Source organism: Xyrauchen texanus, chromosome 11 (genome assembly GCF_025860055.1).
Source record: "Xyrauchen texanus isolate HMW12.3.18 chromosome 11, RBS_HiC_50CHRs, whole genome shotgun sequence".
Classification (NCBI taxonomy): domain Eukaryota; kingdom Metazoa; phylum Chordata; class Actinopteri; order Cypriniformes; family Catostomidae; genus Xyrauchen; species Xyrauchen texanus.
In genome coordinates this window covers 12,717,033-12,741,258 of record NC_068286.1, presented here as the reverse complement: position 1 = coordinate 12,741,258, position 24,226 = coordinate 12,717,033, and the positions used below count along the sequence as shown (strand labels likewise).

Here is a 24,226-nt window from a genome sequence, read left to right as displayed (position 1 = left end):
GCATCAGCACGCGAATTAAATGTTTAACCAACAAGGCATTAAAGCACATGCAAATTATGAACTTTTGTGAACTGCAGTGTCCCGTTCCGCTGCGTTAACATTTTATGTGAATATACGTCGCATTGTTCACTAGGTTGGGACAGAGGCGCCAGAACAGCAACTGATAGTATGCACAATACTACGATATTTCTTCAAAAGCAGATCGTGGAGACATTTTAATCGTCATATCGAAAACCCCTAGGCTACTCTGCGCTCCTCTTCAGTCTAATTTAGAATAAAACTCTGCTGTCAAGCTTCTAACAAACCAAATGCTGCACATGATTTTGGCATTATTATACTGGTTCCCAGTTTGTTTTAGAATAGATTTTTTAAACATTAATTACACCATAAGGCTCCAGAATACATTGTTGTTTACTGTGCTTCAAGAGGTTATCAGATCAGTGCAGCATTCTTTTGTGAGTGTTTCGTAGGTGAAGATAATCATATCTATATTTTATAGTAACTTTAATCTCATGATTATTTTTTAAGGGTTGGTCTTACTATACAACCAGTGTTGTGCCTGAACGCGTTCATTGAACGATAGTTCGTGAACGTGAACTGAACGTACTGTATTACTGCCTGGTGAACGTTACTGTGAACTCGTTTGTTATGTCTGCATCATATGCTATAATAACATATATTGTTCTGTTGTGTTTCAGAGTATACACGAGGGAAACCGGAGACATGTCTGCACTGTTTATAGACTGGTTTTTAATCGGCACATTGCAACATCAACAACCAACAGTACAGGGGTGCCCTCTAGTGGCCATCAGGTATTGTAACATTTCTCCCTCCTTAATTCAGTCTACCCCGTGTTTTTCTTTTGAACATAATAACCTCCATTTCTTAAGGAATAACAGTTAGGAGTCCACAATTAGTAGACCACCCTCAAACAATATTAAGTGACATGTCAACTCAACTACTCACTCACAAGTAACACTTTAAACACATTCAATTGTGTATAGAACCTTTACACATTTTATAGATCAAGTCTGTTAGGTGGTTTACGGGTTCTAGCAGGAAATCTTCTCACATTTGGGGAAGAAGCAGTAGCTGGCTCAACAAGCTTGGTTACCTGCTGATCTAAAGGATTTGGTTTGGTGTCATTGGATGTTAAAGGCAGTTCTTGCCCCTTAACATCCAGTGTTTGCGATGTACTGTTCTCTGATGACAGTGGTTCTGTGTTTTCTGTAATTTCTGGGTGACAGTCTAACATTTGATCTGCATGTCTTTTCCAGCTTTGTGAACCGTCCACCTGAACCGTGTACGACACTGGTCCTGACTGAGAAGAAACAGTACCGGTTTTCCACTTCTCCTCTCCCCGTCGATAATCTCTGACCAGCACTGAATCACCCACATTGAAGTCTCTATGTTTGGCATGGAGCGCACGGTAAGAACATTGAACTTTTTGTGCTTGCTCCACAGTCAGTTTCACACTTGGTTTCAGTAGATCCAGCCGTGTTCTCAATCTGCGATGCAAGAATAACATAGCATGTGTTTCTTTTGTCGTGCTATGTGGTGTATTCCTGTACTGTAACAAGAAAGAGTCTAATCTCTGCTGTAATGGTACTGGTTCTTTGGATGCTTTCAGTGAATGTTTAAAGGTCTGAACGAAACGCTCAGCCAGCCCGTTGGTGGCTGGGTGAAACGGTGCAGAGCGGACGTGTTTAACCCCATTTGTTTTCAGAAAACATCCAAACTCCTCTGAAGTAAATTGTGGGCCATTGTCGCAAACTAGTGTTTCAGGTATACAGTAGCGACTGAATAACCCACGCAGCACTTGAATTGTCTTGGAGGAAGTTGTCGAATCCATCACATGAACTTCTGGCCATTTTGAGTGTGCGTCAACAACTACCAGAAACATTCGTCCTTCAAATGGACCAGCAAAGTGGATGTGGATTCGGTGCCAAGGAGCTTCTGGCCATGCCCAGGGATGTAGAGGTGAGAGACATGGAGATTTTTGATTTTGTTGACAGGACATGCATGTCTTTGATTTTTCCTCAATTTGTGAGTCAATATTTGGCCACCAGATGTAGCTACGTGCTAGAGCCTTCATTTTCACTACACCTGGATGTCCTGTGTGTAAATCCTCCAACACTCGTTGTCTCAGATTTGATGGAACGATAACTCGTTGTCCCCACATCAGACAGACCTGCATCAGAGAGAGTTCCTCCTTCCTTGTGAGGTATGGTTTTAGTACATTTTCTGAGTCTTTTGCAGATGGAAATGATCCAGTGGATACTATCTCCTTCACACGACAGAGGATTGGGTCTGCTCTGGTTCCTTTACTGATGTCGCTGCTACACACTGGAAGTGCATCCATTTTCTTAATGAGGTAAGCGTCCACTGCATCTTTCCTGTCTCTGTGTTGTACAGGCAGTGGCAATAGCGATAATGCATCTGCATTCCCATGGTCAGTAGCACTTCTATGTTGAATTGTGTAGTTATGTGCAGCCAGCAGAAGTGCCCACCTCTGAAGTCTTGCAGCAGCCATGGATGGAATTGCTTTATTAGGATGGAGTATGGTGGTAAGTGGACGATGGTCTGTTAATAATGTGAAGTGAGGTCCATATAGATAAGTATGAAACTTCCTTACTCCAAAGATGATTCCTAGCGCTTCACGTTCTAGTTAGCATAGTTTTGCTCAGGTTTACTCAGAGTTCGGAGGCAAAGGCTATGGGTCTTTCCTGCCCATCCGGCATCCTGTGGGAAAGTACGGCTCCCACCCCGTACGGTGAAGCGTCACAGGCTAAACGAACTGGGAGTCTTGGATCATAATGTGTGAGTACACTGGGTGTTAACAGCTGTGTTTTAGCATCTTGAAACGCTTTCTCACACTCTGGCAACCACTTCCATTTTACATCCTTGTGTAACATTGCATTCAGGGGTGAAGAACTGTGGCCATATTTGGCACAAATCTTGCATAATAATTAACCAGTCCCAAAAAGATCGAAGTTGGTTAACATTAACAGGAGCTGGTGCTTCGGCGATGGCACGCTAGTTTGTCTGGGGACTTGTGAAGCCCTGATGCATCGATCACATGTCCCAAATACTCCAATGAAGTTTTGAAAAACTCACTCTTCTCTCTTTTCACACTAAGTCCGCGATTTCTCCAGCTGACTCAACACAGCCTCCAGGTTAGCTAAGTGATGAGCATTGTCTTTTCCTGTGACCAGGATATCATCCAAAAACAATGTACACCCGATAGTCCTTGTAACACTTGTTCCATGACACGTTGAAATATCGATGGAGCTGAAGTGATGCCGAACGGTAATCTGTTGTATACAAACATCCCCTTGTGGGTTGTGATGGTAAGATATTTACGTGAATCTTCATGCTCAGGAACCTGCAAGTAGGCATGTGAAAGATCTAGTTTGCTAAATCTCTGTCCCCCAGCCAGTGAAGCAAACAAATCTTCAATTCGGGGTAATGGATAATGTTCTGCACACAGAGCTGGATTCACTGTTATTTTGAAATCGCCACAGATCCTAACATTGCCACCTTTTTTATTACAGGTACAATCGGGTTGCCCATTCACTGAATCGCACAGGTGAAATGATTCCTTGTTTCAGTAAGCTTATCGATTTCTTCTTCCACCTTAGGTCTGATGGCATACGGTACCACTCGAGCTTGGAAAAATCTTGGTTATGCTCCCGGTTTCAGACTTAAGGTATCTGTATACTTATTGAATGTCCCTAGATCTTCTCTGAATACTTTGGTGTACCTTTTTAAAAGACTGTCAAATGTCCCTTCATTAACTTGATGCACTGCTCGTACAGTTTTGATCTCACGCCAATCTAGACGAATTCTGCGAAGCCATTCTCGTCCCAACAGAGGAGCTGTGTTTCCTGTAACAACATACAAGGGTAAGCGTACGCTTTGTTTAGCTTGACACGCACTTCGATGACGCCTTCTGGCGGAATGACTTCGCCTGTATACGTCTTGAGAACAACGTTCATCTGGCGTAGTCGAACATGACTCAGTTTATCTCTGTACAGTTCACTTGAGATAATGGAAACCGCCGCCCCTGTATCCACTTCCATATCAATTGGCAATCCCTCAATTTTTGGTTGTACTTTTATCACCGATGACACTAAATCAGTTCCACTTTTCATTTTGTTCACCCGTGGAGAATTGTGCAGTGTTGCTGTCACTTTGTGTAGTGTCAGTTCCGTATCCGTGTCCGAATTTGTCTCTTCCTCACTCTTTTCCATTTTAGCATCCACTCTGTGAATTGGACTTTTCTTGGTCTGCCCCTTCCATTTTGCACTTTTCCCTTTTACAGTAGTTCTAAGTGTTTTCTCCTCTGTCTTATTACCTTTACACATACGTGAAATGTGGCCTTTCTTCCCACACTTGTGACACACTTGATCTTTGTAAAAGCACTCACTTTGGATATGATTGGACTTTCCACATCTATAACATTTCTCTTTGGACGATTCTGACGACAGAGACATGGCATTTACCTTCAATGAGTTGCTCAAGTGCTGTGATTCTGTAGATACAGCCTCCATTGACATCGCTATATCCACAGCCTTTTTATACTTGAGCTCCGATTCAGTCAATAGTTTCCTTTGTATTGACTCGCTACTCAGGCCACACACGAATCGGTCTCGCAGTGCGTCATTTAGATTGTCGCCAAACTCACAGTGCTCCGCCAGTTTCTTTAACACCGCCACGTATTGTGCGACACCTTCCCCCTCAGCTTGATTTCGTTTGTGAAATTTGAACCTCTCTGCAATCACAATGGGCCTGGGGGTAAAATGTGCTTGGAGGGTTTTCACAATCGCATCATATTCCATAGTCCCGGGCTTAACTGGTGCAATGAGACTACGCAAAAGTCCATAAGTCGACGCCCCCATTACACTGAGAAAAACTGGTACTCTTTTTTCTTCGCTAATGTCATTAGCCTCCACAAAGTGTTCAAAACGTTCAACATACGTAGGCCATTGCTCACTTGCCTCGTCGAATGCCTCGACCTGTCCGATGATCGTAGCCATCCTTTTCGCTCGACCGATGACTCAATAATTTGGCAGTGGGAACTTTATTCTCGTCGCCAATTTATATTATGTCTGCATCAATATGCTATAATAACATATATTGTTCTGTTGTGTTTCAGAGTATACACGAGGGAAACCGGAGACATGTCTGCACTGTTTATAGACTGGTTTTTAATCGGCACATTGCAACATCAACAACCAACAGTACAGGGGTGCCCTCTAGTGGCCATCAGGTATTGTAACATCAACCCAAATACATTACATCGTTCATTCTGGAGTCTGTGAACGCACGCTCTCTCAGTTTAACTTCGTACAAACGGGTGCCAGATTTCTAGAGTCTTCTAGGCGAAAACCCGGCTAAAACACGCCGTAAACAGCCCTACTATGTAGCGGAAAAAACACAATCTGGCAACACCAGCCACCAGTGTCGCACCGCCGCATGCGTCATCAAAACAAAACAAAAAATAATAGCTCGCAGAAACATATGGGAAAAAAAAGAACTATGAACTAGTTCATTTTTGGAAGTCTGAACTATGAACTGAACTAGTTCATTTTAAAATGTGTGAACTGAACTTTGAACTAGTTCATGTATAAAGTGAACTTTCCCAACACTGTATACAACAAATATCTTCCGTAGCCTAAAACCACAGCCTTTGGTTTCAAATAAAATTGCCTAGCACATATCTAATCTTTTTGCCAGTGACCCACATACCACTAAGGAGAACTGAAAAACTGTTGTTCACTGATATCCCCTTTCATTCTCAGGAGCATTACTATGATCCAGTCTCTCACTGTGTATTCCTAGAGACTAAACTCCGCAACCTCAGACGCAATCTCGAGCAAGGGCAGAGGCGTTATAGGAAGCGAAAAGTGACCAGTGACTGCACTGGACCTGAGAAACCTGATGCAACAGAGGATGCCAGCAGCACAAATGAGTGGGTCACGTTGATGAAATGATTGCGGCCGTCAGCTGAGAACCTTTCATCAATCAAGTCAGGCATGGAGAAAACCTACACCTGTCGCAGATCCTGGATTACTAAGAACTCTCCCACTGTTGCCGAAATATTCAACGAGTACCCACGGTTTTTAGACATGCCAAGTCTGGTACGTTGCTCCCTTCCTTGACTGGCTTATTTAGTCCCACTCTGTCACTAAGGGTGACATGTACACCTAACTGCTTCACAAACATTTTAACTAGCATGCCTTATGTTAAGTCAGCTCTGCGCAGCGCCGCATGAATTGAAACACCTAATGAAAGATGTTTTCAGCTTGCTACGGTGCCACCAAAGTATGAAATAAATACAGCTTTACTTTTCAGTTCCCTGATTTAATGCTGTGAGTTTGTTAATATTTGGTAGGGTGATTGTAATGTTTTTTTTCTCCTCTGTCTAAGCTGGACTCAGAGTTTGGCACACTTACAGGCGGAAAGATGGACCTCTTTTACTGAAGATGGGAGGCCAACATCATTCCCAAACTCAAATCAGTGGCTGCCTTGGAACCAAGAGTGTCCCCTCTGTTGAAGGATATTGAAGAGAAAACTGAAGGTATTTTATGTAAATAAACTATCCAAATCAGAAATAATTAAGAAGCCTTGAGTGTGATACTAGAAAGTTTAAAAAATAAACATCAAATGACGTCTTTTCCTTAGCTATTAAACAAGTGAATGTTAAATATATCGTGAATTATTTAAAAGGGGTTATACATTTTATTATTTTTTTTAATCTTTTTTTTTCTTTTAATAAATGTTTGGCCTATATTATTGAAAATTGTTTGACACCCCTCTATGGTAGATGGGTAATTTTATTATGTTAATTCATGTCAGTGTAGAGTGATCTATATGGAAAGTGAATTAAATTCATATGTGCATTTTTCAAATTTAGTCCAGCTTTGTCTGATATGGAATTATTATTTCACATAGAAACCAAATGACATTTCTCTCAACCAGATAGGGCACTGAAGAATTCTTAATGTGACATTAAAAGTACAGATGACAAGAGTCATTTCAGTGGCACACTCCATTAATTGCATTTCTGTATTTTTATTTATTTTTCATTGACAGATGAGACGTGTTACACTTTCCTAGTGTTGCTAACACACCTGCTGCCCCCGATTGGTGCCAGTCGTTGCAGTCTGAAATTGGCAATAACACACCTGGTTGATTTTACAACAGTATGTATTTAGTAAAGTTCAGATTGCATTTATTGAAAGATAGCATTTGTTGCAATGTTGCTGATCAGTTAACTAACATATATATTTTTCTTTAAGCCTGGAACGAGTATTGCATCGCTTTGTCATGATCCTGTAACACCATCCACTACTCAACAACCACAGCTGATATGCATCGGTGATCTGAAGAGTATGACCAAGCAGTATGTCATTGTTGCTAAGAATGACAAAGTAACCATTCCTCTGGATGATGGCCTGACGTGTTCTGTGGACAAGCTTTTCAAACTGTACTGGGTGTGTAATTTGTCATACCCAGCACCACTCAGCTCTGTCTTCACGTTTTTTGAGTATGTCTACGACCTGCCATTCTCTGGACAAAGGAAAACCAAAGTACTGGAGTTGATTTCACAGCTTAAAGCACACTAGTAAACCAAAATGTTCACCTGTCCAAAATGTGGGGAGTCTGTGTTCCCAGAGGTAAGAAACCTCATTTGGCATGTTCGCGAGATACATTGCTTATCAGATGGACAAAACATGACAATTATATGCAGCCAAGATGGCTGCCCAAGGACATATCATAATTTACATTCATTTTCAAAACATCTCCATAGAGCTCATTCCATACCATCAACAAATGCTGTCTCAGTTCAATCCATTTATCAGGGAGGAGCGTTGAACAATTTAGTTGAAACTGATAATCCTATTTCTGATGTTTTGGAGATGTCCACTGATGCTGTACCATCAGAGTCAAGGAAACGGTCTGATCTTGGTGATTGTGCAGCCTCTTTTGTGGCCCAGATGTATGCATCGTCAAATGTGACTTTATCGGATGTGACAAGGAGTGTTAACTGTACAAAGGAGTTGCTTGAGAGAACTGTGGACAGCTTGCAACAGTCAACTGCTTCGTTGTTGAGTAGTCTAGATGTACCACATGACAGTGAGGCTGTTAACGCATTAATGGAGGAGTTTGAACATGCTAAACACATATTTAAAAATGTGGACACGCAATATAAAATGAACAAGTACTTCAGTGAGAAATTTTCCTTTGTTAAACCAAAAGAAATTTTCCTGGGTCACAGGTCTGATACCGTAAGAAAGGATGGTCAAATGAAACAGATTTTGGCAGCAGACACATGTCAGTACGTATCCATCATTGAAACTTTAACTTTTCTTTTCAAACATAAGGAAATGCAGGACCTGTTTCTACAGAATAAGAGCAGCACTGATGACAAGATGCGTGATTACTGTGATGGCTCTCAGTTCTCCTCACACCTGTTGTTTAATATGCACCCTGATGCTCTTCAGATACAACTCTATTTTGATGACTTCGAAACAACAAATCCTTTGGGTTCCAAGACAAAAATACATAAGATGGGAGCTGTGTATTTTACCTCGAAGAATTTCCCACCAGAGTGTAATTCTTCACTTTCCAATATTCACCTTTGCCTTCTCTTCAACTCAATAGACAAAGAGGTATATGGATTTGACAAGATTTTGCAACCATTTCTGGATGACTTAAGATTTCTTGAAAAGACTGGTCTAACAGTGGAGTTACAAGGTAAAAGCCATAAACTGTATGGCACAGTTTGCCTGTTAACAGCAGATAATTTGGCCATGCATTCACTTTGTGGATACCTTGAAAGTTTTTCTGCAAACAAATTCTGTCAGTTTTGCATGATTGACAAAAAAAAATGCACAGTTTATATATGATGAGGATGAAGTTGAGTTGCGTACCAAAGACAATTATCAGCACCATGTCACTCTAAATGAGCCAAGCACCACAGGTGTGAAAGAGGACTCCTGCTTGAATAAGCTTCAGTATTTTCATGTAACAGAAAACATAAGTGTTGATATCATGCATGATATACTTGAAGGAGTTGCCCCTTTAGAGATAAAATTAATGCTGCGCCATTTTATTTATGAGGAGAAGCTGATTACTTTGGAAGAGCGGAATGACCGAATTTTAAGTTTTCAGTATGGATATGGAAATGTAAAAAACAAACCAAGTGTCATAATGAACTTGAGGTCCAGTGAGAATGCAATTAAACAGACAGCATCTCAAATGTGGTGCCTTTTACTGGTCTTGCCCTTTTTATTAGGAGGTCTTGTAGACAGAAAAAGTCAACATTGGCGCTTATTTATTCTACTTAGGGAAATATGCAGCATCATCTTTGCACCAGTTGTTACAAATGGGCTTGCTGTTTACCTAAAAGAGCTGATAAAAGAGCACCATATTCTCTTCAGACTACTTTATGACAAAAATCTCATTCCAAAACATAATTTTATGATACATTACCCGAGGATGATGATTTTGTTTGGGCCTCTGTCTAAACTTTGGTGCATGTGATTTGAAGCCAAGCACAATCCATTTAAAAGACTAGCACATGCAGTTTGTAACTTTAAAAATGTGTCAAAGACATTGGCTTTTAAACATCAGGTTCAACAGATGTATCACTATAAGCATTGTGATAATTTATTTAAGAAAATAGATGTGACCAATGCCTATCTTGTTAGTGTAGGGTCATTGAAAAAAGCTGATATTTTGTTAGAAAATTTGAGGTTAACTCTTGAAACTGACCTTTCTTTGACCAGTACCATATTTGTGTCTCACAGTGTTGATGTATGTGGGCAGGCTTATAGAACTGGTTCTATACTGCCACTGGGAACAGACCATAGAGATGAACGTTTGTTTGGTGAAGTCATTCATATCTTGCCACAGGCAATAAATGAGTCGATTCTTTTCTTTGTGAGGATCCTAAGCGTCAAGTACTTTGATGACCATTTTTATGCCTATGCAGTCCAAAGAACAAAAGAATATGAACTGATTACACTGGCTGAAACTTCAGATTTCCGGCCTTTAGATATTATGACAAGCCTTGACACCAGTGAGCTGTATTTGATCCCAAGGTACAAAATTGTATAGCTTGAATGTTAGTTCATGTAAATGTGTTTTGCACTTGTAACGCAACTTTCCAATTGTTAAATGTTGAAAACACTAAGATGACGAATGTTTCCCATTACCTGTTTTTATGTTTTCAATGCCATGTATTCTGTTTCGACATGGTTATATCAGAATAGACATGGTAAATGTGTTGGTAAAAATTAAGATAAAAGTGCACTGTTTTATGGTTGTGGACATTTTAACAATCCAAAGTATTCACTTACAGAGTTATAAAGTTAACTATTTTGTTATATTGATGAGTCCCTAAAACAAAAATTGTCTTCACATATGAACTCAGTAATTCAAATAGATGATTGGTTTAAGTCTAATGTATTACGGATAACAGAAACGGATTTAATCAGTTTTTTTTTATGTGAAACAAATCTAATCTGTAATAAATGTACATGAACAAATGTACATGTTTCTTTCTTGATTGCACATGTGTAAATTGTCTACACAAAATGTTTTAATCATACTTTTTTAATTCCACATTAATCCATCCAAACACAAGTAAACACATCTTTGTATAAAAATAACACATCTTTGTGTTGACCTAGTTGACACAAAAGATGTGTTAAAGAAAGGGACACATAAGTTGTCAAATTTGACACAATGTGTTGTCCCTGAGCTGATTCAGCACATGTGTTAAAATTTAACACATTATGTGTTGTTTTTAACACATCTGTTCTAAGAGTGTGTATATATATATATATATATATACACACACACACAGGTGCTGGTCATATAATTAGAATATCATCAAAAAGTTGATTTATTTCAGTAATTCCATTCAAAACGTGAAACTTGGATAATGTATTAATTCATTCCAAACAGACTGATATATTTTAAGTGTTCATTCCTTTTCATTTTGATGATTATAACTGACAACTAATGAAAAACCCCAAAATCAGTATCTCAGAAAATTAGAATATTGTGAAAAGGTTCAATATTGAAGACACCGGGTGCCACACTCTAATCAGCTAATTAACTCAAAACACCTGCAAATGCCTTTAAATGGTCTCTCAGTCTAGTTCTGTAGGCTACACAATCATGGGGAAGACTGCTGACTTGACAGCTGTCCAAAAGACGACCACTGACACCTTGCACAAGGAGGGCAAGACACAAAAGGTCATTGCTAAAGAGGCTGGCTGTTCACAGAGCTCTGTGTCCATGCACATTAATAGAGAGGCGAAGGGAACGAAAAGATGTGGTAGAAAAAAAGTGTACAAGCAATAGGGATAACCGCACCCAGGAGAGGATTGTGAAACAAAACCCATTCACAAATGTGGGGGAGATTCACAAAGAGTGGACTGCAGCTGGAGTCAGTGCTTCAAGAACCACCACGCACAGACGTATGCAAGACATGGGTTTCAGCTGTCGCATTCCTTGTGTCAAGCCACTCTTGAACAAGACACAGCATCAGAAGCGTCTCGCCTGGGCTAAAGACAAAAAGGACTGGACTGCTGCAAAGTTATGTTCTCTGATGAAAGTACATTTTGCATTTCCTTTGGAAATCAAGGTCCCAGAGTCTGGAGGAGGAGAGGAGAGGCACAGAATCCACGTTGCTTGAAGTCCAGTGTAAAGTTTCCACAGTCAGTGATGGTTTGGGGTGCCATGCCATCTGCTGGTGTTGGTCCACTGTGTTTTCTAAGGTCCAAGGACAACGCAGCCGTCTACCAGGAAGTTTTAGAGCACTTCATGCTTCCTGCTGCTGACCAAGTTTATGGAGATGCAGATTTCATTTTCCAACAGGACTTGGCAACTGCACACAGTGCTAAAGCTACCAGTACCTGGTTTAAGGACCATGGTATCCCTGTTCTTAATTGGCCAGCAAAGTCGTCTGACCTTAACCCTATAGAAAATCTATGGGGTATCGTGAAGAGGAAGATGCGATATGCCAGACCCAACAATGCAGAAGAGCTGAAGGCCACTATCAGAGCAACCTGGGCTCTCATAACACCCGAGCAGTGCCACAGACTGATCGACTCCATGCCACGCCGCATTTCTGCAGTAATTCAGGCAAAAGGAGCCCCAACTAAGTATTGAGTGCTGTACATGCTCATAATTTTCAGTTGGCCAACATTTCTGAAAATCCTTTTTTTGTATTGGTCTTAAGTAATATTCAAATTTTCAGAGATACTGAATTTGGGATTTTCATTAGTTGTCAGTTTTAATCTTCACAATTAAATGAAAAACATTTGAAATATATCAGTCTGTGTGTAATGAATGAATATAATATCCAAGTTTCACTTTTTGAATGGAATTACTGAAATAAATCAACTTTTTGGTGATTATATGACCAGCACCTGTGTATATATATACACTGCCAGTCAAACTTTTTGAATAATGTACAGAATTTGCTCTTATGGAAAGAAATTGGTATTTTATTCACCAAAGTGGCATTCAACTGATCACAATGTATAGTCAGGACATTAATAATGTGAAAAAATACTAATAACTTAAATTACTTCAAAGAGTTCTCATAAAAAATATGCCATGTGCAGCAATGGCAGCTTTGCAGATCCTTGGCATTCTAGCTGTCAGTTTGTCCAGATACTCAGGTGACATTTCACCCCACGCTTCGTGTAGCACTTGCCATAGATGTGGTCTTGTCGGGCACTTCTCATGCACCTTATAGTCTAGCTGATCCCACAAAAGCTCAATGGGGTTAAGATCCATAACACTCTTTTCCAATTATCTGTTGTCCAATGTCTTTCTTTCTATGCCCACTCTAACCTTTTCTTTTTGATTTTCTGTTCCAAAAGTGGCTTTTTCTTTGCAATTCTTCCCATAAGGCCTGCACCCCTGAGTCTTCTCTTTCCTGTTGTACATGAAACTGGTGTTGAGCGGGTAGAATTCAATGAAGCTGTCAGCTGAGGACATGTGAGGTGTCTATTTCTCAAACTAGAGATTCTGATGTACTTATCCTCTTGTGTAGTTGTACATCTGGCCTTCCACATCTCTTTCTGTCCTTGTTAGAGCCAGCTGTTCATTGTCTTTGAAGACTGTAGCGTACACCTTTGTATGAAATCTTTGTTTTTGTCAATTTCAAGCATTGAATAGCCTTCATTCCTCAAAACATTGATTGACTGACAAGTTTCTAGAGAAAGCTGTTTCTTTTTTGCCATTTTTGACCTAATGTTGACCTTAAGACATGCCAGTCTATTGCATATTGTGGCAACTCAAAAACAAACACAAAGACAATGTAAAGCTTAATTTAATGAACCAAATGGCTGTCAGCAGTGTTTTATATAATGGCAAGTGATTTTCTAATCCCAAATTAGCACTTTAGTGTGATTATTCAAGGATAACGTGTTGGAGTGATGGCTGCTGGAAAATGGGGCCTGTCTAGATTTGGCAGTTGCTGTTGCCATCCTGTACCGCAGGTGTGATATTCGGATGTACCGATCCTGTGCAGGTGTTGTTTCACGTGGTCTGCCACTGCGAGGATGATCAGTTATCCTTCCTGTCTTCCTGTAGTGCTGTCTTATGCGTCTCACAGTATGGACATTGCAATTTATTGCCCTGGTCACATCTGCAGTCCTCATGCCTCCATGCAGCATCCCTAAGGCATGTTCACGCAGATGAGCAGAGACCCAGGGCATCTTTATTTTGGTGTTTTTCAGAGTCAGTAGGAAGGTCTCTTTAGTGTCCTAAGTTTTTATAACTGTGACCTTAATTGCTTACCATTTGTAAGCTGTTAGTGTCTTAACGACCGTTCCACAGGTTTATGTTCATTATTTGTTTATGGTTAATTTAATAAGCATGAAAACAAGTTATTTGGATTTTTACCAAATTATATTTACAATACAGTGTCCTGAATAAGGGAAGAAAACAAATCTGTGTTTTTATATATATATATGTATTTATTTTGTATTTATTTTTTTATCACGACAAGCCTAATGCCCATTTACTTTTTGTTGCAGAGAATAATCTGATGATTTTAAGTCTCATGCAAACACAAATTTTTGTGTTGTCAGATTTTTGGTAAACGTTGATCTTTTCTTTTTTTCTTTTTTAATAATGAGATATTTTGTTCGTTGTTGGGATTAAACAGACAGTCAATACTTCTGTATTGGGCTTTATTGGTATTATAGCCATCCTCCTTGAAGTTTAATAAGAGAGTATACTCTGAATGAGGAATCATTACAGGTGAATTGTAAAGCTTGTCAAACATAGATATCTGGGACTCCTTCATCATAAGGACTCCTTCCATTATTTACCAGAATCATTCACCAGCTCGCTATCAAGAGGGACAAATTGCAAGTCTAATTTAAAGACCCCTTGGGGGAATAATACATTCATGTAAAGACAATTGGCCATTTACCTGGATAATTTAAAATCTAGTTGCATATCTTTTTCTTAAGGAGAACGGAAAAAACTGCTTAATATTTTCAATGGTTTTGATAAGAATGCCAAATAAAACCCATTGATTTTCAGGAAGATAATTATGTATTCTCAGATAACCCATGATAGAAGCTCCTAGAGTATTCAGCAGTGTCTAAGTCTGCTTCGGCTATCTGAATGAGCTTTATTGTTATGACGCTAAAGTGTGAGTAATACAGAGCTGCAACTAGTGGAGCCCCAATTCTACAGTCTCAATAGACTGCTTGTGGTTTGTAATTTGTTTTGTTGTACAGGCCCTTTATTAAAAGGGTGAGTGGATTTGTCATGTCTCAAACTAGGACAAATGGAGGATGTCCCTAAAAACGTCTTCTGAGAGGTGCCCCTCCCTTTGTCTGAAATAATGATAAGAATACTAGTTCAAAAGATTGAATCAAAATAGAGAAAATGTCTTACAAGTGTAGTTGGTTCATATCACATTAGCGTTAATCTTTAAGTCCTTTTTCTGGGTGCCTTCCTCCATGTTTCAATGGATTTAAACATTTTCATGTACATATTCATGGGGCCATTTCTCCAGCTTCTTTGCAGATGTCAACATACCCACCCAAAATCCCAAACAATGAACCATGAATCACAGCACTGTTTTATTCTATCTTTTTTTTTTTTTACACCAGAATAAACAAACCTTTTGATACATTTACATTACATTACATATATTATATATTTGTATTGTAATTGTACTGGAATTTTGAATGAAATAATTTGAATGTTTGAGTCCAAGAGTAACATAAAATGTTCATGTCAAGGACTTAAACTAAATTGTATCTTTATGTTGGACATACACCATCTAAAACATGACATATCATTCAAGAATCCATATATTGCTACAACACGTGACTATATTTACCATCATATATTGTACATCATATTTTAGTATTTAAATGCTTCAACAAAGCAAACAAGAAGTGTCAAATGCTGTCAGCTTGTTGTTAGTGAAGAAAAGGGAGAAGCTTTAGACAGGTTATTATCAGGCTGCTATGTCGGGATAGTGGTCTTCTGTTGCCTATAAAGCTGGCTTTAAGGAGGTGTAAATCTCTTCATAGCTGTAGGTTCTCTCTCTAGAGACCAGGACTGCATGTCTTTATAACCGTGCGTTCAGAGACCAGGACTGTCACCTTAAAAACACCGCCTCAAAGCTCATTACCATAATGTTGCCCACACTTGAACATTCCTCTGACGCCCACACTACCGAAGACACGCAATGCTGCTTCTCGCCGCCGAGAGACGCTGGCTGCCATAGAAAATGAATGACATCCGGTCGATTTGACGCTCTCGACGCCTCTGGTCTGAATGCATCATAAGGGGCATGAGAAGACTAGGCTATGTCTAATGCCACAGCTACCTTAACCCTTGAAATTACTTAAAATTTCAAAAGGGAAAAGGATGTCTCTCTTTTTAAAATATATAAATACAAAATTAGGGTTGTCAATCAACTAATAAAAAGACCAAACTGATTAGTGACATGCTGATTTATTAACCCTCTGATGTATGAATGATTAAATCACAAGTGGGAAAACACCTTAAATAAATATTCCAGGTTCAATACAAGTTAAGCTCAATCAACAGTGTATGCAAATTAATTTCCATTTATCCCACCTTTCCTTAAAAAAAAAATAATAAAAAAAATTTACGTAAACCAATACGTAAACATTGAAATATTCACAGTTTCACAAAATATAGCCAAAAGACATAAACAACATGTGTGTTAACATACTTTGTTGCCACAATGATGCAACATTGTTGTAAACCATAAAGCAACTGTGTAAATTATGATTTTAATTATTCACAGCTCACAGTTTTAAGATAAAACATATAAATGCATTTATAAAATTATAAGCTTGGCCTTTCTGCCTTTAAAGCCTCCAAAAACATTGGCTCCATTCAGTTCAATTGTAAGTGCTTCACTGTAACCTCCATAATTGTTTTATTTTTTTATTTATTCATAATATGTATTATACATTTTTTACAGAATAGGAGAAACCAGGTCCATTATTTTAATGTATTTATTTATATTTTGGTAATCAACATTATACCACAAATGTTGTCAATTGATAGCCCTATATAAAACAAACAGTCACAGCCTGATGTAAGGTATCAAAACTAAAAGAGGGCCAGGTCATCCCTGTTTCGCAAAAAAATAAAAAAATAAATAAACTGTCATTTTCACAGGAAGCTTATCTTCTGGCTAACCTCTGCGTGGCTATTAAAAAGAACCTCTGAAAAACAATCACCTCTCCTATAGTGAGGCTCTGGCGAACACAGCTTTATTTTTGAGTGTTGTTCAGTGGACTGCATGCTTTTGTCTGTGAGTTGGAGATAAGATCAAGTGGGTGCTATAGTGCCAGCTGAATAGCACATGCCCAACTCTTAACGCCCTGGCATTAAGTGGAATTACACAGCCATGGGGCAAAGCATGAGAAAAAGACAGATGAAGAGGACCTGGCAGATATGTGCAATCATGCTCAGTTCCAATGCAATAAGTGGGACATTAGGCTGTCATTTTGGCTCATGCGGTGTGACCATTTTGGCTAGTTCAAGCACATCTGGAGTGCGAAGGGCATTCATGCATGAGCAGAAGAGCTAATGGAGCCATATCCTCTAAAGCAAAAGGACTCATGTGATGATCGTTCATCCACCCAGAAAGCCAAATGCATCTCTGGGCTCCAGCACGAGGACCTTGCAGGTGTCGACATAGACCAACTGGAGTGCCGCTCACATGGGCGGCTGCTGCAACAGCTGGGGAATGAGGCTGTGGGAGCACTCTCACCCTTCAACACTTCATATAAATTAGAGTGTGTGTTTTTGTGTGTTTATTTTCAGTAGTAACTTACTCACCTGCTGGGGGATGGTGTAATAACCAGGCCAGTTCACCCTAGTCATTTCAATTTATTTATTATCCATCAGAAGAGGGGGAATATAATTAGAAATCACAGGGATACAAACATGTAATTACCATTCAAAACATGTCTCCTCGGCAGAGGCCAGAGATAGCTTATTAATTATTCAAAACAGCTTCCTCCATATGCCCTGCTGTATGTCAACTGACAAACTGTGTCCTACCTACTCCTAATGAGGATTAAGAGCACTAAGGCACTAGGATGTGTCTCTCATTACAAGGCTTGACAAGTGAAGTGTGCCAGGACCATACTGCAAATGTGTATGTTAAAAGTGACATAAGTGTTTATAGCTGTTTTGCTAATTTTCGCCATTTTGCTTCAACCACCAATCAAATAAACCAATTAAAAACACCTTCTGTCAAAGATATGGCAGCATAATATTGGTTATATCTGTCAGGTAGTAGTGATATTTGCTGCATTGTACAAAACAAAAAAAGGCCTAAACCTTTGCAATGTTATAAAGCAACAGTTAAGGGAATCTGTTCATCTTTAAAAACATAAATCTGAGTTTATGTCCTAGGCAGGGCTGGACTGGTAATCTGGCATACTGGGCATTTTCCTGGTGGGCCGATGCACTTTGGGGCTGATCGGGGACTGGTTGGCCATCGGTAGAACCGTGCGGGCCGGTGGGTTGGCTGCGACATGCAGAATGGGCCGTGATAAGCCAAAGTGAGCTGCCGCGTTACGCAGAACGGACTACAAAATGCCGCCGCGATATGCAGAAAAGGACAGCACTCCCCACATTTTTTTATTTTATTTATTTTAGTATTTTCATTTTATTTTTCAATTATGTCTCATCTGATTCAATTCCAACTTTCCTGAATTGCTCTAGTAGTAATCCCACAACTCATAACTTTAAATACATAACACCAAATCTTAAAAACAACCACTGTTGTTAGCATGCCATTTTGAGCACCAACCTTACACTTTGGACATTCAGCTAAATTACATAAGTATTGTGGAATGCACAAGAACGCACACACATCACAAACTTGTTGATACTATGCTCAATAAAGACATTCCTGAATGATGATGAGCAATAATTGAAAACCCAGAGTTTGAATATGAATTGACTGCTTATTCAATTCTCTGGAATTTCTTAGGTGGTGATAACTCATCTCCTCCTCAATACTGACCGCTGCTGCTTCTGCTGTCTATGAGGCTAAAGAGAACAACAATAGCTATGAGTACACATCTTTCTAAAGCTCTACCTCTCAACAGATGTCAGTACTGACTGCATTGCTTCACAATAAATGAACGCCATACATGCAGTATTGCAACTTTCATGCCTATTGCTCATTGACTGGACAAAACTGAACATTGTGGAACCTGTCTGTTCTAAAAACTCTTCACTAGTGAGCTATAACACTTGTATTGTTCAGTAGTTGCTCACATTAAACTTCATTTCAGAAATGGGTCATATCAGAAAAAATATATATGTTTTGTTTTATTTTATATATATTTTTTTTATATATATATATTTCTTTCCATATAAAAGTGTTCTATGTACTATTTCAAATTTTCTCAGAACAGGAAACTTTCTCCGTTGTCCAAGAAGAAGTAAGCTACAAAAATGGTTTGTTGTAAAATACTTGGAATCCTGGCATCAGAAACCAAAATTCATTAATGTATGACCACCCATATTTTCTCCCATAACATCTAATCAGTGATCAGCAACTTGGCCAGGGTAGGTAAAAATAAAGTAGTAGTATAGGATTCTGATATTGTTTATCTTCAACCCCCCAAAAAGAGGTACTGTACATATACACTATTGGTATATCCACCAAACATGGGTAAGTCCACAACCTGTAAGTTGTTAAATGTACTCATTTCATATGAGAGAGGGCATTTACACAGTAGTCTTAAAAGACAACAAATAAAAACAGGTAGTTAGAGTTGCACTCAGTAATTTTTTCTCCATCGCATGAACAGTTAAATCTGCCACATTGAGCAATACTTATGTGCAATTCACAGCATAGGCTTTTTATATTATCCAACACATCCTACCTCTTCTGCCATTCCATATATAACAGATTTGTATTTGCACTGCATATATGTATATATTTTGACTTATTGTGCATTCCATATATAAGTCTCTGCAATTGGCTGTGCAACAAGATGCTCTTGTCTAGGTTAACTCACAGCCATAGACTGCTTAAGTAACTGAGAACGTCATCTCGTTGTTGGGTAGCCAATATCTAATTTATTTTCTATTTCATTTTTTTTTTCTTTTATTATTTTGTAATTACTATCTCTCTCATGTTGCTGTATTGTATTGTTGTGCACTGGAAGCTCCTGTCACTAAGACAAAGTCCTTGTATGTGTAAACAAACCTGGCAAAAAAGCTGATTCTGATTCTTTACGGACTTGTGTTAGTCCTTTGTATGTTCACAAAATGCATGGATGCACCCTTGAGACATCATGGCATCAACATTTTGAATGATCTTGAAGATTGGTTGGTGTTAGCTCACTCAGAGAGTTTGACTATCCAACATTGAGATGTCGTTCTTAGACACTTCAGCAGTCTACGGCTGCGAGTTAACCTAGACAAGAGCACTTTGTTGCAGAGGCAACAGACTCTGTTTCTAGAGGTGGAGCTAGACTCTCAAACAAAGCAGGCACTCCTGTCTCCATTAAGCATGTGCCTAGCGATTTTCAAAGTGGGACACGTTCTCCCTGTGAGAATGTTTGACAGGCTTTTGGGGCTCATGATCCGCTTTCATTCCCCTAGACATGTTGCATGTGAGACCTTTTCAGTGTTGGGTGAGCTCTGTAAAGAGACTTCAGAGAGAGTGTGGGTGCTATTAATCTCTGTTATCATGAAAACGGAAATGTTTTCTGTGGATAGGTGTTCTGTTGGGACAGGTGTGTTGCCGCAAAGTGATACGACAGATGCCTCCTCTGTGGGATGCGGCGCTGTGTATAAAAACCGTCCTGCTCAAGGAGTATGGATGGGTCAGCGACTGAATTGGCACATACATTTTCTGGAGATGCTAGCGGTGCTGTTGGCTTTGAGGTTTATCCGTCAGGTTTTCACCTCTTGGTGCGCAGAGCGGAGTGAGGATCCAGTCCACTGCCTGGTTGGTTCAGTGCTGGATTATTATGCAAGAGCGTTTTGGGGCCGGGGTCACCCCAGCAACTTTTAAAGTGCACGTGGTCTCTATAGTGGCTGAACCTGCGCTGGTAAATGGAGTTTCTGTTGGAACGCTTTCTCTTGTCTCACAGGCTTAGAACTTTTCGCCACGTCCGCACCTGTGGTAAGCAGGGTGGAGCTGAGTGCCATCTGGGAAGAGCGAGGCCGGGAAGATAAATGGTGAATGACTTTCACCTATGTGCCACACCGGTCTCGCGTTCCAGCGAGGGCCGGCTGGAGTACTTAAGGAGAAGAGACAGCGTCAGATGGGAGTGAGAGACACGTAATAAATGTCTTTGTGTTTGTCGGTCCCAGCTTTCTCCTTTGCTTAATTGTTACAGCGTCCCTTTATGGGATTTATCTGTGGTGTCAGAGTCACTCTCATCTGCTCCATTCGAGCCTTTAATATCAGTATCTGATACATTTCTGACCCTTAAACTGGCCTTGCTATTAGCACTGGCATCGTTTAAGAGGGCTGATGATCTGCATGCCCTGTTGATTAATCCTTTGTGTATGGAATTTGCTCCATGGTTATCTAAGGTCATACTGAGACCTTGTTTGGGCTATTTGCCTAAAGTCATCTCTATATCCTATCACTCACAGATTGTTAATTTTCAGTCCTTTTCTCCTCTGCCATTTGAGTCAGAAGAGCATAGAAGGCTACATCGGTTATGCCCAGTGCAGGCTCTGTGGGTTCTCGAGTGTTACGAGGTGTGTGGTTTCCTTCACCTCTGGGTATTTGAGCCCATTCTATGATGAGCATGGCATCCTCATGGGCATTAGCTAGAGGTGCGTCCTTGGAAGACATTTGTATGGCGACAGGATGTTCCTCTCCACATACATTTGTTATATTTTATCATTTGTACAAGAGTTTGTCTCCAGTTTCCCAAGTTCTCTCTGTTGGATTGGGAGTAACTTTTTGAGATTTATATTTCTTTAGTTTGCTTGTGTGCTGCGCTAAGCTTGCCACATGGGCTTAGAGAGTTGGCAGCTACTGTTCACATGGTTTGATGGCATATCGTCCCAATTATGTCATTACGCAACGTCAATGTTTCCTTGAAAGGGAACTTCTCGGTTACAAAGGTAACTTTGGTTCCCTGAGAGGGAACAAGAAGTTGCGTAGCTGGCCATACTATGAATGGCTGCTGCCTGTTGCGGAAAATCTGACGAAATGGCATCAAAGCTGCCGCTTACATGGGTTCTGTGTCCCAGCTCCCTATGGGCATCACTAAAGTGCCATCAGCCAATGAATTGCCGTGATTGTATACAGGCTTCAGACCAAGTGACTCACTGTAGTAGTCCCAATTGCATTGTGGCAAGGAGGAGGGCGGGTCCGGGCCATGATGACGCACGCCCAGACCCTAATCAGGCTAATCAAGCCGACGAGAGGGATAAAGGCAGCAGGAGGTGGCAGTTTGGGAGAGAGAGAGCTACAGCTAGCTGCTCTGTATATATTTATGTTTGTGTGTTTTTGTTTAAGTTTAATATTAAACTATTTATATTTTATATTTTCAAGCCGGCCCTCTCAGGGAACCAATGATGTTTCGAAAACAGACATGTGTTGACATGTCCATGTGTTAAACTCGTCCATATAAGCTCATGGTCAAAAGAGTACACTTTGAAACTTGAGTTCTTGATCATGCATGAGACAGAAAGGCATGCAGTATATAGTATACATAGCCTTAAGTGTCAGAGCAAGTGTGGACATGGTCATGGAAACTCATAAAATTACAACTAAATTACATGTTTGGTGCAAGAAACCTTGACCAACATTAAAAGTGGACCTCAGAGGAAAAAATATAATGCACATATATATGATATAACCCCATTAATATCCACACAAAAGATGTGAAACATTACATTCTGTATGTGCATGTGTACACATGCTTGTCTTATGGAAAAAAGTTACGCAAAACAGAACTGTATTCTAGTGTATTCACTGCATCAGTTTCATTTTTGTCCCCTTAGGCAGGCACATACAATATATAACTAAAGAACTCTTTAGGTGTTCACCAGTGGTGCACAACTGAGTCCTGTAGTCCTGGTTTGAGATCAAGGATGCTACAATCAGAAGGTTTTGAGCCACATTAGCCTCTTCCCTGTTAAATATTGTCTTTGATCCTGCAGCACAAGGCCTGGGGGAAATACAGAGTAAGCCAGTCAAACACAGCAAATCTTTAGATCACGCGCCTACACTCATCTGTTGGCAGCCTGGTGATAGATGCAGTTCCTAGTAATGTAACATCTATAAAAACACAGCACCTGGACTTATGCCATATACTGAAAGCCCCTGCTGGGGGTTGGAGAGGGTATGAGAAAAAGAGATTTCTGCAATAAAGCCACTAGCTTTCATAAAAATCAAATTTGTGGCTAAGTGCTAGTCTAGTATGTGAGCGTATTTAAAATATCAAAGCCTCTAAGGTCAGGAGAACGCTCTGTCCTTAAAATGAATTGAAGAGGTCATCCACTCTGGAAAGTTCAACACCCGGACTTTGAGACACGTGTAAGGCAAAAGAGCAAGATCTCTTGAAACGAAGCGTTCATGCCAAGCCTCAAGATCACCTCTGTGTTCAGACAAACATGTCTGAAGACGAAGAACGATGCAAAAGCCTGCCAATCGTCTTGGCAGCCACCTAGATCATTTCCATAAGTTCTAATTGAACTGTTGAGGCAACAACAGTGTGAAAGACACTTCGATACAGAGCCAAGGAGCATTTAGTCAGTGTAGCCTATGGCCGAGACCCTGAGTGTGAGAAAAGACCATAACAAAAAAATGCTAACGCCCACTGCAAATATTTAATAGGCTTGATTTGATAATACACCAGTCCACTGAGGGATTAGCTAAGTTCCATGAATACTATTATGCGAATACATTGCTAAATGCTCAGCACCACCTGAATGGAATATGATGCCAATGTGTCTTTGCCCCCTCCCCCAATACAATAAGTGATTGGTGACTGATATTAACATCTGCCTAATGAAGTCACGACTGATTGAAGTCCCTAAAAGTAGAGCAATATCTAATGTGGGCAATCCAGAGGGATTGAGGTGAGTTTGACAGCAATGAGGAAAAGAAGGATGTGTTGTTTGTGAACCTGAGACAAGTGTTGTTTGGGGACTGACAACTCCATGATGTGGTCTTGCTCACTGACATGGCGAAGGCAAAGCAATAAAACTAGTGTTGGCCCAAGACAAAGCCCACATTCAGACACACTCTCTCAACTTACATTTTATGTGTCACCCAGACACAAAAAGATAAATAGGCTGACAGATATAGACACAGATATAGTCTCAAGAAGATATTGGTCTCACACCTTCACAAACCTTCTGAGAAGTGACGTTTAAGTGTTGGAATGTTCAGTCCCATAACTCTTCCAGAGAACATCTTCATCCAGGGCTAGAACTCAATGTAGGTTTTAACTTATATCAAACCTACAGGCAGTGGGGATGTGTCAAAAAAATCAATAGCAATCAATTCGCTGAGCATACCTCAATAAATGTGAATAATATTTTGTCCGAAAAGAGATATGGAAGGCCAAGGAATTCCGATATATATGACTGAAATAATTCACGAGTAGATGAGGTCATTTCATGTTGCACTACACAATGGTATGACGCATCATATATATCACCTGAGAAGTGTAGT

The 24,226-nt window shown here is 39.9% G+C and overlaps 2 protein-coding genes across 4 annotated transcripts in view; one reads left to right on the top strand and one right to left on the bottom strand.

Moving 5' to 3' along the window:
• The window catches only part of ctnna2 (catenin (cadherin-associated protein), alpha 2), a 717,220-nt gene that overhangs the window by 555,733 nt on the left and 137,261 nt on the right, over nt 1–24,226 (bottom strand). The gene's annotated exons all lie outside the window — the stretch shown is intronic.
• LOC127651278 (uncharacterized) lies at nt 308–10,434 on the top strand. Of its 2 annotated transcripts, XM_052137035.1 has the most exons (9): nt 308–455; nt 699–812; nt 1,278–1,429; nt 5,159–5,272; nt 5,805–6,143; nt 6,433–6,583; nt 7,099–7,208; nt 7,305–8,763; nt 9,819–10,434. In XM_052137035.1, exons 8-9 carry the CDS (start codon nt 7,641–7,643, stop codon nt 9,929–9,931), a joined length of 1,236 nt encoding a protein of 411 aa, XP_051992995.1. In that variant the 5' UTR covers nt 308–455; nt 699–812; nt 1,278–1,429; nt 5,159–5,272; nt 5,805–6,143; nt 6,433–6,583; nt 7,099–7,208; nt 7,305–7,640; the 3' UTR covers nt 9,932–10,434. The 2 variants fall into 2 exon arrangements, with proteins under 2 accessions (XP_051992995.1, XP_051992994.1); XM_052137034.1 differs by lacking the exons at nt 1,278–1,429; nt 5,159–5,272 and having other exon boundaries at nt 7,305–10,434.

Coding starts and splice junctions, on each gene's coding strand:
- LOC127651278 (XM_052137034.1), top strand. CDS start 7,641: ATGTTCACCTGTCCAAAATGTGGGGAGTCTGTGTTCCCAGAGGTAAGA.